Raw genomic sequence first — 16,154 nt, forward strand, 5'->3', positions numbered from 1 at the left:
CCTGCCGCCGAATTGCCGCCGAAGAAGAAAGTGGCTCGGTGGAGCTGCCGTCGATCGCGATCGTGGCTTTTTATTTTTTTCCGCCGCTTGGGGCGGCAAAAACCCTGGAGCCAGCCCTGCCAGTAGAGGTGCTGAAGAAGTCCAAAACTTGCATAGTACTCAGGAGGAAGTGGACACAAGGATGCTTCTGAATGATGTATGTGCAGCCTGGCTTTTGGGTCTTTTGATGTCAAAGGAACCATAGTAATTAGGTCACCTGATAGAGATATTGTGGTCCTTGCTGTTAACTACTTTCCAAAAATGGAACACATAGGTAACATGTGCATTGAAACAGGCACCATTACCAGCACAACTGACAAGGGTCGCTTTATATCTGTGTGTGCAATTTGTGATGTACTCGCTTGTGACTTCTGCAACGCACTTCCTGCTGTACACACATTAACAGGATGTGACTGTATCATCCCTTTTTGATATTGGGGGATGGGGAGGGAATGTGTATTTAATGTTGTCAAAACAACGGGAGCTTACCAGTTCAGAGATCTTGCCAATTTGGGAGAGAGTGATGGACAAACTGCAATTTCTGCAGCAAGGAAGTTGGTAGCTGTGCTGTACGACAAGAGTGAGAAAGAAAAGGAGACCCACAGAGGCCGGAATTGCTTGCATCTCAATCTAGCCATCAAAAGGGATAAGTGACTGGCCAAACTCCCCCCAGGTGAGGACAGTTGAAGAACATGTCAGAAGAGCATCATGGCAAGCAAAGATTTGAATGCCTTTGCACATAGGTATACCAGATTTGGGATCACCATAGAATCATAGAATATCAGAGTTGGAAGGGACCTCAAGAGGTCATCTAGTCCAACCCCCTGCTCAAAGCAGGACCAATTCCCAGCTAAATCATCCCAGCCAGGGCTTTGTCAAGCCGGGCCTTAAAAACCTCCAAGGAAGGAGACTCCACCACCTCCCTAGGTAACGCATTCCAGTGTTTCACCACCCTCCTAGTGAAATAGTTTTTCCTGATATCCAACCTGGACCTCCCCCACTGCAACTTGAGACCATTGCTCCTTGTTCTGTCATCTGCCACCACTGAGAACAGCCGAGCTCCATCCTCTTTGGAACCCCCCTTCAGGTAGTTGAAGGCTGCTATCAAATCCCCCCTTATTCTTCTCTTCTGGAGACTAAACAATCCCAGTTCTCTTAGCCTCTCCTCATAAGTCATGTGCTCCAGACCCCTAATCATTTTTGTTGCCCTCCGCTGGACTCTTTCCAATTTTTCCACATCCTTCTTGTAGTGTGGGGCCCAAAACTGGACACAGTATTCCAGATGAGGCCTCACCAATGTCGAATAAAGGGGAACGATCACGTTCCTCGATCTGCTGGCAATGCCCCTACTTATACAGCCCAAAATGCCGTTAGCCTTCTTGGCAACAAGATCACACTGTTGACTCATATCCAGCTTCTCGTCCACTGTGACCCCTAGGTCCTTTTCTGCAGAACTGCTACCTAGCCATTCGGTCCCTAGTCTGTAGCAGTGCATGGGATTCTTCCGTCCTAAGTGCAGGACTCTGCACTTGTCCTTGTTGAACCTCATCAGGTTTTTTTCTGCCCAATCCTCTAATTTGTCTAGGTCCCTCTGTATCCGATCCCTACCCTCTAGTGTATCTACCACGCCTCCTAGTTTAGTGTCATCTGCAAACTTGCTGAGAGTGCAGTCCACACCATCCTCCAGATCATTAATAAAGATATTAAACAAAACCGGCCCCAGGACCGACCCTTGGGGCACTCCACTTGAAACCGGCTGCCAACTAGACATGGAGCCATTGATCACTACCCGTTGAGCCCGACGATCTAGCCAGCTTTCTATCCACCTTACAGTCCATTCATCCAGCCCATACTTCTTTAACTTGGTGGCAAGAATACTGTGGGAGACCGTATCAAAAGCTTTGCTAAAGTCAAGAAATAACACATCCACTGCTTTCCCCTCATCCACAGAGCCAGTTATCTCATCATAGAAGGCAATTAGGTTAGTCAGGCATGACTTCCCCTTCGTGAATCCATGCTGACTGTTCCTGATCACTTTCCTCTCCTCTAAATGTTTCATAATTGATTCCTTGAGGACCTGCTCCATGATTTTTCCAGGGACTGAGGTGAGGCTGACTGGCCTGTAGTTCCCCGGATCCTCCTTCTTCCCTTTTTTAAAGATGGGCACTACATTAGCCTTTTTCCAGTCATCTGGGACCTCCCCCGATCGCCATGAGTTTTCAAAAATAATGGCTAATGGCTCTGCAATCTCACCCGCCAACTCCTTTAGCACCCTCGGATGCAGCGCATCCGGCCCCATGGACTTGTGCACGTCCAGTTTTTCTAAATAGTCCCGAACCACTTCTTTCTCCACAGAGGGCTGGTCACCTTCTCCCCATGCTGTACTGCCCAGTGCAGCAATCTGGGAGCTGACCTTGTGCGTGAAGACAGAGGCAAAAAAATCATTGAGTACATTAGCTTTTTCCACATCGTCGGTCACTAGGTTGCCTCCCTCATTCAGTAAGGGGCCCACACTTTCCTTGATTTTCTTCTTGTTGCTAACATACCTGAAGAAACCTTTCTTGTTACTCTTAACATCTCTTGCTAACTGCAACTCCAAGTGTGATTTGGCCTTCCTGATTTCACTCCTGCACGCCTGAGCAATATTTTTATACTCCTCCCTGGTCATTTGTCCAATCTTCCACTTCTTATAAGCCTCTTTTTTGCATTTAAGATCAGCAAGGATTTCACTGTTTAGCCAAGCTGGTCGCCTGCCATATTTACTATTCTTTCTACACATCGGGATGGTTTGTTCCTGCAACCTCAATAAGGATTCTTTAAAATACAGCCAGCTCTCCTGGACCCCTTTGCCCTTCATGTTATTCTCCCAGGGGATCCTGCCCATCTGTTCCCTGAGGGAGTCAAAGTCTGCTTTTCTGAAGTCCAGGGTCCATATTCTGCTGCTCTCCTTTCTTCCTTGTGTCAGGATCCTGAACTCGACCATCTCATGGTCACTGCCTCCCAGGTTCCCATCCACTTTTGCTTCCCCTACTAGTTCTTCCCTGTTTGTGAGCAGCAGGTCAAGAAAAGCTTTGCCCCTAGTTGGTTCCTCCAGCACTTGCACCAGGAAATTGTCCCCTACGCTTTCCAAAAATTTCCTGGATTGCCTGTGCACCGCTGTATTGCTCTCCCAGCAGATATCAGGGTGATTAAAGTCTCCCATGAGAACCAGGGCCTGTGATCTAGCAACTTCTGCTAGTTGCCAGAAGAAAGCCTCGTCCACCTCATCCCCCTGGTCTGGTGGTCTATAGCAGACTCCAACCACGACATCACCCTTGTTGCTCACACTTCTCAACTTTATCCAGAGACTCTCAGGTTTTTCTGCAGTATCAAACCGGAGCTCTGAGCAGTCATACTCCTCTCTTACATACAACGCAACTCCCCCACCTTTTCTGCCCTGCCTGTCCTTCCTGAACAGTTTATATCCATCCATGACAGTACTCCAGTCATGTGAGTTATCCCACCAAGTTTCTGTTATTCCAATCACATCATAGTTCCCTGACTGTGCCAGGACTTCCAGTTCTCCCTGCTTGTTTCCCAGGCTTCTTGCATTTGTGTATAGGCACTTAAGATAACTCAATGATCGTCCCTCTTTCTCAGCATGAGACAGGAGTCCTCTCCTGTTGCGCTCTCCTGCTTGTGCTTCCTCCCAGGATCCCATTTCCCCACTTACCTCAGGGCTTTGGTCTCCTTCCCCCGGTGAACCTAGTTTAAAGCCCTCCTCACTAGGTTAGCCAGCCTGCTGGCGAAGATGCTCTTCCCTCTCTTCGTTAGGTGGAGCCCGTCTCTGCCTAGCACTCCTTCTTCTTGGAACACCATCCCATGGTCGAAGAATCCAAAGCCTTCTCTCCGACACCACCTGCGTAGCCATTCGTTGACTTCCACGATTCGACGGTCTCTACCCCGGCCTTTTCCTTGCACAGGGAGGATGGACGAGAACACCACTTGCGCCTCAAACTCCTTTATCCTTCTTCCCAGAGCCACGTAGTCTGCAGTGATCCGCTCAAGGTCATTCTTGGCAGTATCATTGGTGCCCAATTGCATTATGGATGGCAAAATGTGGATGATGAACTACATCCTGTGTTCCTTAAGGGCCCAATGGTACCTTAACTTCTACAAGATCATATTTGTGCCTATACCAGTAGGTGTCACTGCACAATAAACTGTGTCTGTAGTTGGAACAATCTTCCCTGCATGCAGTGTGCATCAAGGCAATGAAGACTGCGGTAACTCTCAACAGAGATCATAATGATGAACAAGATGATGATAATGATGTTGACTAGAAATGTCACCAGTGCTGTTACATTTCAATAATACCTGTACAAACTTATTATTAGAGTTCGTTGTTGTGATGCATGGCGGTCACAAAGAAATTCAATTTTATGTTTTGAAATAACACATAGGGTCATTAAAATAACAAATGAATGCAAATATTTCAAAGTAGTCATTTTAATGTGTTAATGGTGTCATTGTTTATCCCCATTTTTAAGGTAATGGCACCACTTGACAGCTCCACATCATTCCTTATCTTAAAGTAGATATAATAAGCTTTCAAAAGATGTATGATGTGCATGGGTGTAGACAGAGTACATTTAGTCATTCAAATTGGTGGTATTTGCCACTGGCCTATTTAATGGGACTGCGAACAACTTGGGACAGCACCCATCTCATTGTTCTGTGTTTGTACAGCACCTAACACAGTGGGATCCTGGTCCATGGCTAGAGTTCTAGGTGCTACCACAACATATATAATAAGTATTGTAGGTTAACATCTTGAAGAGACTTGCCTGGCAGGGATCGGATCCAGCAAATACTACTGGGAGTATTGCAAGATCAAGCCCTTGTACATTTTACAAGATTGCATTTATTGCCAGGCAGAAGTACCACTTCCATTCTCTGAATACCTTGAATTCTCTAGAAAAGTGTATTTTCTTCTGCAGAACTTTTGAAATCTTTATAACTTTATTTTTACCTTTGATTTAATTATTATCATCATTCACATTAGTGTTTACTCTGTGTTAAGCACCAGCAATGTGATTGGCACTGGGTAGTAGGTAAAAGATGAAGAATCCCTGTCCCAAAGAGTTAAGTCTATCTGTCTATCTTAGAGTATTATATAGGTCCTATCAACATAGTGAGTCACAAACCCGAAGAGTCAAAGTAAAGCAGTGATGGTGCAGGGTTTTAGTTTTGGTTTTATTCCCCTCTCCTGATACAGACACAGTGAGTTGGGTATAACTTTGTGCGTGTATTTCCCCACATTATTAACTGGCTTCTTGTGGGCAAGGCAGAAAAAGGGATTTTTAGGACAGTTTGAAGGAAAGAAGGGTGGTGAGTTGGCAAATGAGAACAATGGTCATTCTAGGCATAGAGGGCAGTGTGAAACCATGCACAAAGACAGGAGGCAATAAATATGAATGATTGTGAAGTGGAGGGGACACAGTGGATATGATCACAATCAAGAGCCGTGCTAATGGCCAGGGCAGAGTAGTGCAGGTGAGAGCAAGAGCTGTATGTAGAGGGAACATGTAAAGATAAGGAAACATAAAAGTAGCTGACTTTGAATTGAATGATCAGTGACTGAGAATTTAAATAATAGCGTTAAGAATTGTCAAAAACATCATGAAATTCCCTCTGTTCTGTTGGATGTAGATTTTATACTTATTTTTAATTGGAGAAACTGTTTTATCCCAGTTTGCACATGGAGAAACTGATTCCCTTCCCCAAGGTCACATACTGAGTTAGGCTAGGTCTACACTACCCGCCTGAATCAGCGGGTAGAAATCGACCTCTCGGGGATCGATTTATCGCGTCCCATTGGGACGCGACAATCGATCCCCGAATCGACGCTCTTACTCCACCAGTGGAGGTGGGAGTAAGTGCCGTCGACGGGAAGCCGCAGAGGTCGATTTTGCTGCCATCCCTACAGCGGGGTAAGTCAGCTGCGATATGTCGAATTCAGCTACGCTATTCGCGTAGCTGAATTTGTGTATCTTAAATCGACCCCCCTCCTGTAGTGAAGACCTGCCCTTACTGTCAGAACAAGGAATAGAACCCTGAATACTAAGTTGTGTGCCCCAACCAATTACACTAGATTATGCTCCGCCTCAATTCTTATAATTTAGTTTCCCAAACTTGCTTAGCTGATATAAAACTTGCCCCTTGTCCAAGAGAGATGCTGTTGTCATGCTGTCTGGAGTGGCTCACAACCGTGAGTGCCTACCTCAGGGCAGACTGTCAAAATCAGGGCAGACACCCCAAACTAGTAGTGTGTTCTGTAATTAAATTTCACCAAGCCAGTAACAAATGTGAACTCCCAAATCACTATAACCGTCCTACCATGAAGTCACAGACAGTCCCCTTAGACTCTCCAGTCTATCTTACCACCAGGACAAACCGGACTTTGTGATAAATGGTTATTTATTCTAAAATTACACAATGGTGAAGTTGCTTCCAGTCGCAGGATATCAGACACTTACCCCAGATCAATTGGTACCCTAGATTTTACACCCAAAAATTAAAACACCTGTAGCCAATCCTGTAATAAACTAGCTAAAGGTTTATTGACTAGAAAAAAGAAATAAGAGTTATTTACAGATTAAAGCAAGCAAAGATATACACACAAATGAAGAACAGGAGTACTTGTGGCACCTTAGAGACTAACAAATTTATTAGAGCATAAGCTTTCGTGGACTACAGCCCACTTCTTCGGATGCATACAGAGTGGAATAAATATTGAGGAGATCTATATACACACATACAGAGAGCATAAACAGGTGGGAGTTGTACAACAGAAAAACTTCAAAAACAGACTCCAAGGAGAGACTGCTGAGCTGGAATTGATATGCAAACTAGACACAATCAACAAAGGATTGAATAAGGACTGGGAATGGCTGAGCCATTACAAACATTGAATCTATCTCCCCTTGTAAGTATTCTCACACTTCTTATCAAACTGTCTGTACTGGGCTATCTTGATTATCACTTCAAAAGTTTTTTTTTCTCTTACTTAATTGGCATCTCAGAGTTGGTAAGACAACTCCCACCTGTTTATGCTCTCTGTATGTGTGTATATATATCTCCTCAATATTTATTCCACTCTGTATGCATCCGAAGAAGTGGGCTGTAGTCCACGAAAGCTTATGCTCTAATAAATGTGTTAGTCTCTAAGGTGCCACAAGTACTCCTGTTCTTTTTGCGGATACAGACTAACACGGCTGCTACTCTGAAACACACAAATGGGTTATCATCTATATCCTAAGGGTGACAGAGTTGTTGTGATCCGTCAATTCAAAGTGTCTTTCCGGCTGCAGTTTGGTATCTCTGGCCTTGTTACAGAGCTCAAACGGGCAAAAAGAGAGAGATGGAAAATTTCCCTGGGTCTTTGTTTTGTTTCCTTCATTCAGCTTCCAAGTCCACAGGACAAGCTTCCTTGCACGTAGCATTTCCTAGGTGTGATAGGGCCATTAACCAGTCCTTTCTATTGCAATGTTCCTTGATGGCCTATGTGATTTTGTTAGTCCTTCTGGATGGAAGGAGGAGACATTCCTGTGCCTAGGTTCACAAGTTCAGAGCAAACATTTTCAAAGTTATAAAGCAAAACTTACATATTTTCTTATAGCACGGAATACAAACATTACAAATTAGTTAATGCATGGAGCAACTTGCAAGCATTTCATAGAGTTGAGACATTAAATACATTCTTATAAGACTAATACCTATTTTGAGCAAAACTAAGGTAAGGTGAACTGGTCTGGTCTCCAGCTACGAGTTTGTTAGTTCTTAGCTAATGCCTGCAGTCTTGGCAAGAGCTGGCATCAAGCCTGCCAGCGTCACAGCTGTATTTGCATATCTTACTAGTACCAAGACATAAAAGTCAAATTCAGTAACTTCACCAGAGACATATAGTGAGTCAGGAGCTCAGACCAAGTACATAGATTCTAAAGTTGTCTTCTAAAACATTTCCTTAAAATGTATTAAATCTTGGTGCTGCAATGGTATTCTGGGTTTTGTAGAGTGAGTGAGTGAAGGTCTGAGCACAGGGAGTCAGGATCTGAGATCTGTAAATCTAATTCTGCCATTCACTCTTTCTGGGGCCTTGAGAAAGTCACTTAAGCTCTCTGCCTCAGTTTCCTTATCTGCAAAATAAAGATGATAATGCTGACCTCCCAGGGCTGTGATGAAGCCTGATTATTGTAAAGCAATAATCATTTTTAAAAATAGGTTTATAAAGCACTTTGAAGTGGGAAAATGCTTTAAGTGCTGCTGTTTTTCATTAAAAATTCAAAACTATTTGACACTACTGTTTAAAATTAATTTGAATAAAGCTTTAAATGACATCATTTTTTTGTCTTTATACTGCTTCTACAATCTGTTGTGTTCCTCTGGGAATGCCTAAGGCTGCTAATTATACAATGGCCATTTTACTGTAAAGAGATTCTTGAACTGTTCAAACACTTTGCATTTGTTGGGTTCACTCCCAAATTTAGTCATCTATTGTCGCCGTCAATTTGTAACTCCCAGCCCAACCGCCGTGTCAGTGTGGGTGTGATGGGACTGTACTCTCCCTTTTGGAATTAATTTGATGGTGATATAGGCACGGCCGCCAGATGACAAGGTACTCCACACTGGGCATTTTGTTACGAGTGTATTGTAGCAATAACTTCCTAAACAGTGAGAAGTAATTGCAAGGCTTTTCCATGGATTTTATATAGATAGATATAGATATAAATAAATTCATATGGATAATTAGAACAGACACAATTAAAATACATAAAACCTCTTTTTACAGGACATAAACCACTAACTGCCTGAGGGTAGAAAGAAATTTCCCCAAAGGCAGGTTATTCCAAAATAGTCTACAGGGGAATTGAAGCATTTGACAGCAATCCCTGTTCCTGGGTAAAGCTTCAGTAGAACACATCAGTATTGCAGAGGAGAGTCCATATGGCAAAGAGATCCCTTTTGATGCCTGGCACTGTCCCCTGTTCACATAATTGCATGAAATAGGATATCTGAATGTCTGTGGATGGAGAGAGTGAGGGAGCACTTTCCTTAGGTGATTGATCTTATGGAAGTGGTCAGGTTAGATGGGAGGGAAGTGATTGTTTGGGATTCTGGGGGCTGGGAAACAGCAGAGGATAGGATATAGGTTGGGAAAGGGTAGAAGCTAGATTTTGGCTAATTGATTAGGCATTGTGGCACTTATTAAGTACAATGACATTCTTAACGTGAAGTCAGTGGGACTTAAGCATGTTCTTAACGTTAAGTATGTTCTGAAGTGCTTTGCTCTGAGAGTAAGAGGGGTGGGGAGAGATAAATCATTTAATAACAATAATTAAGGTACTTGGGAGGGTAGCATCTGGACTAGGACAAGGGATGTTTTGGAGAGATGTTAATATTTGGGTTATTAATAGAAAGTAGAAATGACTAGTTCCATTTTGGATTTGAGTCATACCTGCAACTTATTAAATGTAATTAACCTTGCCAAACAATAGGAGGGTTATTTTGGACAAGAAAATCAACATTACTGACTAGAGCCTTGTCCTTCCACAATGGTCCTTTTTCAGTCCTGCCTAATCTATTTAAACCATACATTGTACAATAGTAGTCATGCAGCAGAACTCCACCAGCCACTTCTCTAGGACTAAAAGTGCACTCTCATTGAGGTACCTTACTTTAGCTCATATTTTCTTACCCATCAGATTTCAGCACAAAAACCAGGAAGCCCTAAGGTGGAGCAGTAGATTAGGGGCCAGGTCATCCCAGCCAAATATGGGAAAAATTTTGCAGCTTCATTGCTTTTTTTTAAACTCCATTGATTCACAGGGTTGGATCAACATACCCTCTGTGTCTCAGGTTTCTTCCTCCTTTTCCTATCTTCTCTTTTTTCTTCCATTCCTACCCACAGTTAGTCAAAGAGGAATGGGGTGATTCCAGGCTCATTCCCAGTACCAGTTTTTCCAGGGCTGAGCATGCAGGACTGAATAGGAAGGGAGACTGGCTGCTGAAGCTGGAGTACTTCAGCTCAGTGCCACAGAACCACCTCCTTCCACATCTTCCACATACTTCTTACCTGCAGGATTGTCATCTTAGGGAATGGCCCAGTGGGAGTGGTTCACTACTTATCTCTGGTATGTCTCATTCCTAGCTGAGGGCAGAAGCCAGTTCCCCTGGCCTTCCTCTTTCCAAGTCAAGGGGCATTGGGGCCCTTTTATGGGAGGGAGGCTGTGAGGAGGGGGAAGGCCCTGAGTCTTACAGACCTCTGAGCTTCAGGTAATCTGGATATGATTCAGATAAGCACCCATGTACCCATGTGGCTTAATGTACTGCACTTAGACTAACTGCATCCCCACTTTGCCTTGGAAGCCTCTATTACCAGAGGAACCAAAAAGGTCTGTTTAAGTTAGTCTGAATGAAAAGAGATTTACAATGTGTTTAGGATGGGGGCACAGTGATGGAGTGACACATGCTGTAGTTAGAAATCATTCATATGACATGAGGAGACCATTAGTATAGATCTGCCAGGTCAGATGGAATATTGTACATTTGTACAGCATTCCACACCAACTGTTTGTGGCAACGGTATGTAAGAATTCCGTGGCAAATGTGAGTACGCTTTGTAGCACTTTGTCATTGGCAAGAACACATAGCCAGCCATCTGCCATTTAGCTCATACTCATACACCTCATGTTAGCTGCAGAATTTCGAGAGCCAGATGCCATGCACATCCAGAACACAATAAATATTATTCAGCATTTTGCATGCAATGGAGGATCACAGAATTAGATTGACAAAGTTCCTATCCTCCTTGTTGCTTCCAGATATGTATTGTAATCAATTCAAAACCCAGAATATTGGATTGTCTTTGCGGTAATTGTTTTACTTCACCATCAGACATCAGAAGCAGTGCAAATTGTAGGGTATTAGCTGGCATATAGATACAGTATATCCTAGATCAGGGGTCGGCAACCTTTCAGAAGTGGTGTGCCGAGTCTTCATTTATTCACTCTAATTTAAGGTTTTGCGTGCCAGTAATACATTTTAACATTTTTAGATGGTCTCTTTCTATAAGTCTATAATATATAACTAAACTATTGTTGTATGTAAAGTAAGTAAGGTTTTTAAAATGTTTAAGAAGCTTCATTTAAAATTAAATTAAAATGCAGAGCCCCCCCCAGACTGGTGGCCAGGACCCGGGCAGTGTGAGTGCCACTGAAAATCAGCTCGCGTGCCGCCTTCGGCACCCGTGCCATAGGTTGCCTACCTCTATCCTAGATGGTTTGCAATAGGTATAACTCTTATTAGCTCAAATGGTGTTACTGCTATACCTATATATGTGTGCAGCAAATGAATTCTTTATAAAGTCACACGCTGCCATTTCATCTGGAGGTTCAGGTCTCATCCCTCTAAAACGTGGCAACAATTTTCTAAACTGGGAAATGAGTGAGATTTTTTTCCTTTGAAATTATAATGTGCTCAACAAGTGTTTGTTGACTTTTGGAGAGACACCTGCAGGGAGGTGCTGTAGGGGGCCAAGGTAAGCGTTCTCTCACTGTTTTATGTAATTGAAGTAGTATTTTGCTCCTCATTTTGCTCAGGATTCCAGGGAGCCTAAATATACAAGAGTATAAATAAGCTAGGGCGGATGGTTTCTAATAAAGAAATCATTGAGGTAGAGATGCATTTTTCCTCATAACACTGCTTGTGGCTGGCTGATTTAGCAACTGTAACCACAGTATACCTGATGAATTTCTACATTCTAATTCAATTTGCCAGTGGCATTCCTTAAAGCACGTATGTATGTGTACAAAAACACCTCAAGCTGGTTTTCTTTATCAGTTTTTGATGCACACTAGACTGCTGAATATGGGAGATACCCAAGAGCAGTTAACATGTCACCATAGAGTGCTGGGGTGGTTATGAAATTACATAAATTTGTGGCTTATAAGAGGAATAGAAATGGGTTTGCATAACAACATTATTATTTTGTAAATGATAAAATAGGGCTGTTTTGAATTATTCTGTTGGTGTTGTATTGACTTATATAGAACCTGTATTATGCAATGCACTTTACTTTTTTAAGTACAACATTTTCCAGAGCATTCAGAATTGGCCTAGCTCTGATCCCATTGAATTTACCCTAACTGAACAAGAACAAGGAGAGAGCCTCACTGATTGCTCTTTTTCTGTTTATTTTGAGAAATGTATTTTATTTTTATAGACTTTTTACAATGTGCTAGTAAATGTTCTGTTGTGTGGTTTGTAAAAATGATGGAGCCTTTCTAATGAGCGACTTCCCTTTAGCATTCTGCCTTTGAATGAAAACTGAGGAGAGTCTGCCATTTTGAGAGCAGGTGTGGACTGGGGAAGTGCAAGCTAAAAAGATTGCACTGTCATAATGATAGTGCTTGCACAAAGCTCTGTCCTCAGATTGCTGTTGCCTTAATCCAGTTGATTCTCTTAGTCATGTGACTCCTGTAGGACTGAAGAAATCTGGACCAAAATATTTTGTCTTAATCTGCAGATTCAGAAAGTACAAATTTTGAAAATTTTCCTTAAACCGCCCAGAGGCAGTGGGAGAGGGGCGCATGCAGAAGGGCTTGGAGTGACTGGGATCAACTGAATAGAAAGTCACTACCTGTTTCTTTCTCTCTCTTGTCTATCCTAGGAGAAAAACCATACAAATGTACCTGGGAAGGGTGCACCTGGAAGTTTGCTCGCTCAGATGAACTGACAAGGCACTATCGCAAGCACACAGGAGTGAAGCCATTCAAGTGTGCAGACTGTGACCGCAGCTTTTCCCGTTCAGATCACTTGGCACTGCACCGCCGTAGGCACATGCTGGTGTGAGAAACGCTACTTGTTAAGTAGAGTATAAGAGCTGGGTCTCTTAACTACGTGCATTCAGCAGGGCTGAATCCTCTTCTACAGTGTTAACACAAAGGACATTCCATGATGTCCATAACAAAAAAGCAGGAAAAGAAGTGCCACTCTTCTCCTTTCCATCTGAAGTTAAAGCCCCTCAGCATGGCAACCCCCCAAAATGTCATCATGTTCACCTGGGAGATAGCAACCTAAATGCTACAAAAATGGGCATTATTTTCCATACTGTGTCCTTTAACAACATTTTTGGCCGGTACATTTTCTCAGCTGTTGGACATTTTATTCTTGAGAATTATTGCTATTTTGATGATCAGATAACACAAACCAATGACAAAAACAAAACCTCTAGACCTTTAGTATTCCATTGTCTCCCCCTTTTTTGAGTATCGTCTAATCAGTATATAAAATATACCTGATCTGTGCTACAAACAAGCTGCATGAAAGTCAGTGAGAAGATTTTGCTGGAGAAGTTCCACTGTCTGAAGTGTAGTGGCACTTAAGCAAACTTTTACAATAATGATGGTGGCGTTTTACTATTTCACCACAGTTTGTCATTATGACCTAAAGGACACCAAACATGTAACCTTTTCTTTTTCTTAGATTTTTTTTGTTGAAGTCTGTAAAACAAAATGGGGTAGCAGCATTTCAGCTGAAGTACAGTATAAGCATCTGTGCTCTGCTGTGGATTTGTTTAGAACAGTTTGTGTAGAAAGACCCCATCTACAAGCTACTGCCCTGTTTTCAAAGTGCAGTTTTTTGTCACCCAGGCATCCTCCCCGTCTACATACATGTATTTGATTACAAGGAAACAGTGAAACATATCTTATATCCACTTGCACCAAGATTAGTGGCGTGGCCATCCATAAAATGGAATTGAATGTACCACTGCTAGTGAGGAAAAGCAGAAAAGAAACAGCTGCATCTCAAACAGGTGAAAGCAATAATGAATGAAATGGCTTTCAAGACAAAAACATAATGAGGACTTGCAAAACCCAATCTTTGTACCAACTAAGGTGGCCATAAAGAACTAGCACATTGGATTTTTTGTGTTATGTTGACAGCTTACGCTATTCTTTCTGATGTTTGTTGGCCTGCTAAGTACCACAGTTATTTTCATTCCCATCAAATATAATAGTTATTTTGTGGCTGGAAAGATGAGATAGGTGAGGGCGTTGAGAAACCCCCACTGTTAATGGGTTAATAGAGTAGAAGAGATGTTCTCTGAAAGAGATCATCCACAGGGTGCTAGTTTCCTCACTTGGAAGTACAGGATAAGGAGACATTAGTCAACCCTCCAGTATGCTATAAATAACCCTTCACATAGGATCCAGAGGTTGCCGCTGCAGGCATCTTCCACCCAAACCTCCTTAGTTTACGTGAATGCAAATTGTTTATCCTTCCCATGCAGCCCCATAATTTGAACCAATTTGTATTAATTAAATTGTATGGTAAAGAGAGGAGAAACTCTTAGCAAGCAATTGTTCTTTAAAACAGAACAGGGTTTTTTTCCTTCTTCGTGAGGATCTGTTATTCAGCTCAAAGTGACAAAGAGCCTTGGTGAAATGTTGAGTTTGTTGAGATGTTTATAGTTCGGAGATAAAAAGTAAACACATAACATCTTCTGCAGTACGTTTAATTATGAACACTTGGTTTCAGGAACTGCACAAATTAAATTCATGATGCCACTTGATGCCATGATGTTTGACCAGTCTGAATTAACTTCTGATTCCTGAAATAACAATTATAATGTTATAGGGCTTCTTAAATCAAAACAATCTTTAGAAAAATTCAACCAGCAGCTGAGGAAGGCATAACTAAACACTAAAACAAGTGCAAATAATTGAAGAATAACGTTAAAGGGACACTACTGTATAAAGATTGGCAGGTCCAAAGTTTGATCATCCCTAAATACATTTGTAAATGTTCTCCTGATACTGAACAATTGATCAGCTCTCCAAATAATGGCATCAAAAGGGTTCAACTCCTGCTCCCCAACTAAAAGAGCAGCACCAAAAAAAAAGTCTTTGTTGTCACTGCTTGCCTCTTCCACTTATCGTTTCCTGTCCTATTCTCATGATCAGGTAGGTTATCCAAATTCAAAAGAAACATTTCGATATCTAGTATCAGAGGGGTAGCCATGTTAGTCTGAATCTGTAAAATCTGTAAAAATCAACAGAGGGTCCTGTGGCACCTTTGAGACTAACAGAAGTACTGGGAGCATAAGCTTTCGTGGGTAAGAACCTCACTTCTTCAGATGCAAGTGAGGTTCTTACCCACGAAAGCTTATGCTCCCAATACTTCGGTTAGTCTTAAAGGTGCCCCAGGAACCTCTGTTGCTTATTTCGATATCTAGCCTTCTCATAACCAGCACTGGAGACCCCACTGGAGAGTGAACGGGACAGTGTAATGAGCTGTGACTGAAACAAACCAAGAGCACACTATAGGTGGGTGGGTTGTCATGGGGTCTCCTGACTATGCAGATGAGATTTTACTACTAGTGTTGCATCCCTCATATAAAGGATTGTTTGTTCAGTGTATGTGAGATATGATTAGCATTGTCTGTAGGTTACATTTCGGCAGGGCCGGCTCCAGCGTTTTTGTCGCCCCAAGCAGTGGGAAAAAATAAATAAATAACAAAAGCTGCGATCGGAGGCACTTTGGCTCTACCGCCGCCATTTCATTCTTCGGCGGCAATTCGGCGGCAGGTCCTTCCCTCCGAGAGGGACAGAGGGACCCGCCGCCGAATGGCCCCCAAACAGCCAGACCTGCTGCCCCTTTCCATTGGCTGCCCCAAGCACCTGCTTGCTGCGCTGGTTCCTAGAGCCGGCCCTGCATTTCGGACCCACCTGTATTAACTTCAATGTCCTTTTAAACGTACCAGTCCTTCTAAAATCAGAAAAAGGGTTCAAGCAGATGTCAATGTATGAAATTTCCTTTAATGCGCAATCAGCAATTACTCAAGTAGCAGTAATTAAACATAAGGAACCAGAATTTACTTTTGGCTGATCTTTACTGGTGCACAAAAAATTCCCTTCAGCAAATAATGTGGTGTCTCTTCTTTTTATATATATATATGTTTTTATTTTTTTTATTTTTTGGAGCTAGTTCATCTTTAGAAAACAAAGTTTATTTGCCAGAAGGAGATTGATAAGCCAGTTTGCATAGTTTGCAGGAACAGCAGTAAGGGATGT

General features: G+C 42.5%; 1 protein-coding gene across 5 annotated transcripts in view; it reads left to right on the top strand.

The window, feature by feature from the left end:
* Nucleotides 1–15,148, top strand: part of KLF12 (Kruppel like factor 12) — a 348,332-nt gene extending 333,184 nt beyond the window's left edge. For all 5 annotated transcript variants that reach the window (XM_034758347.1, XM_034758346.1, XM_034758349.1 and 2 more), the window contains one exon: nt 12,749–15,148. In XM_034758347.1, coding sequence (XP_034614238.1) covers nt 12,749–12,930 — 182 coding nt within the window. In that variant the 3' untranslated portion in view covers nt 12,931–15,148. The remainder of the gene's footprint in view (nt 1–12,748) is intronic.
* The last annotated feature ends 1,006 nt before the right edge of the window (nt 15,149–16,154 follow it).

This window comes from Trachemys scripta, chromosome 1 (genome assembly GCF_013100865.1).
Source record: "Trachemys scripta elegans isolate TJP31775 chromosome 1, CAS_Tse_1.0, whole genome shotgun sequence".
NCBI lineage: Eukaryota > Metazoa > Chordata > Testudines > Emydidae > Trachemys > Trachemys scripta.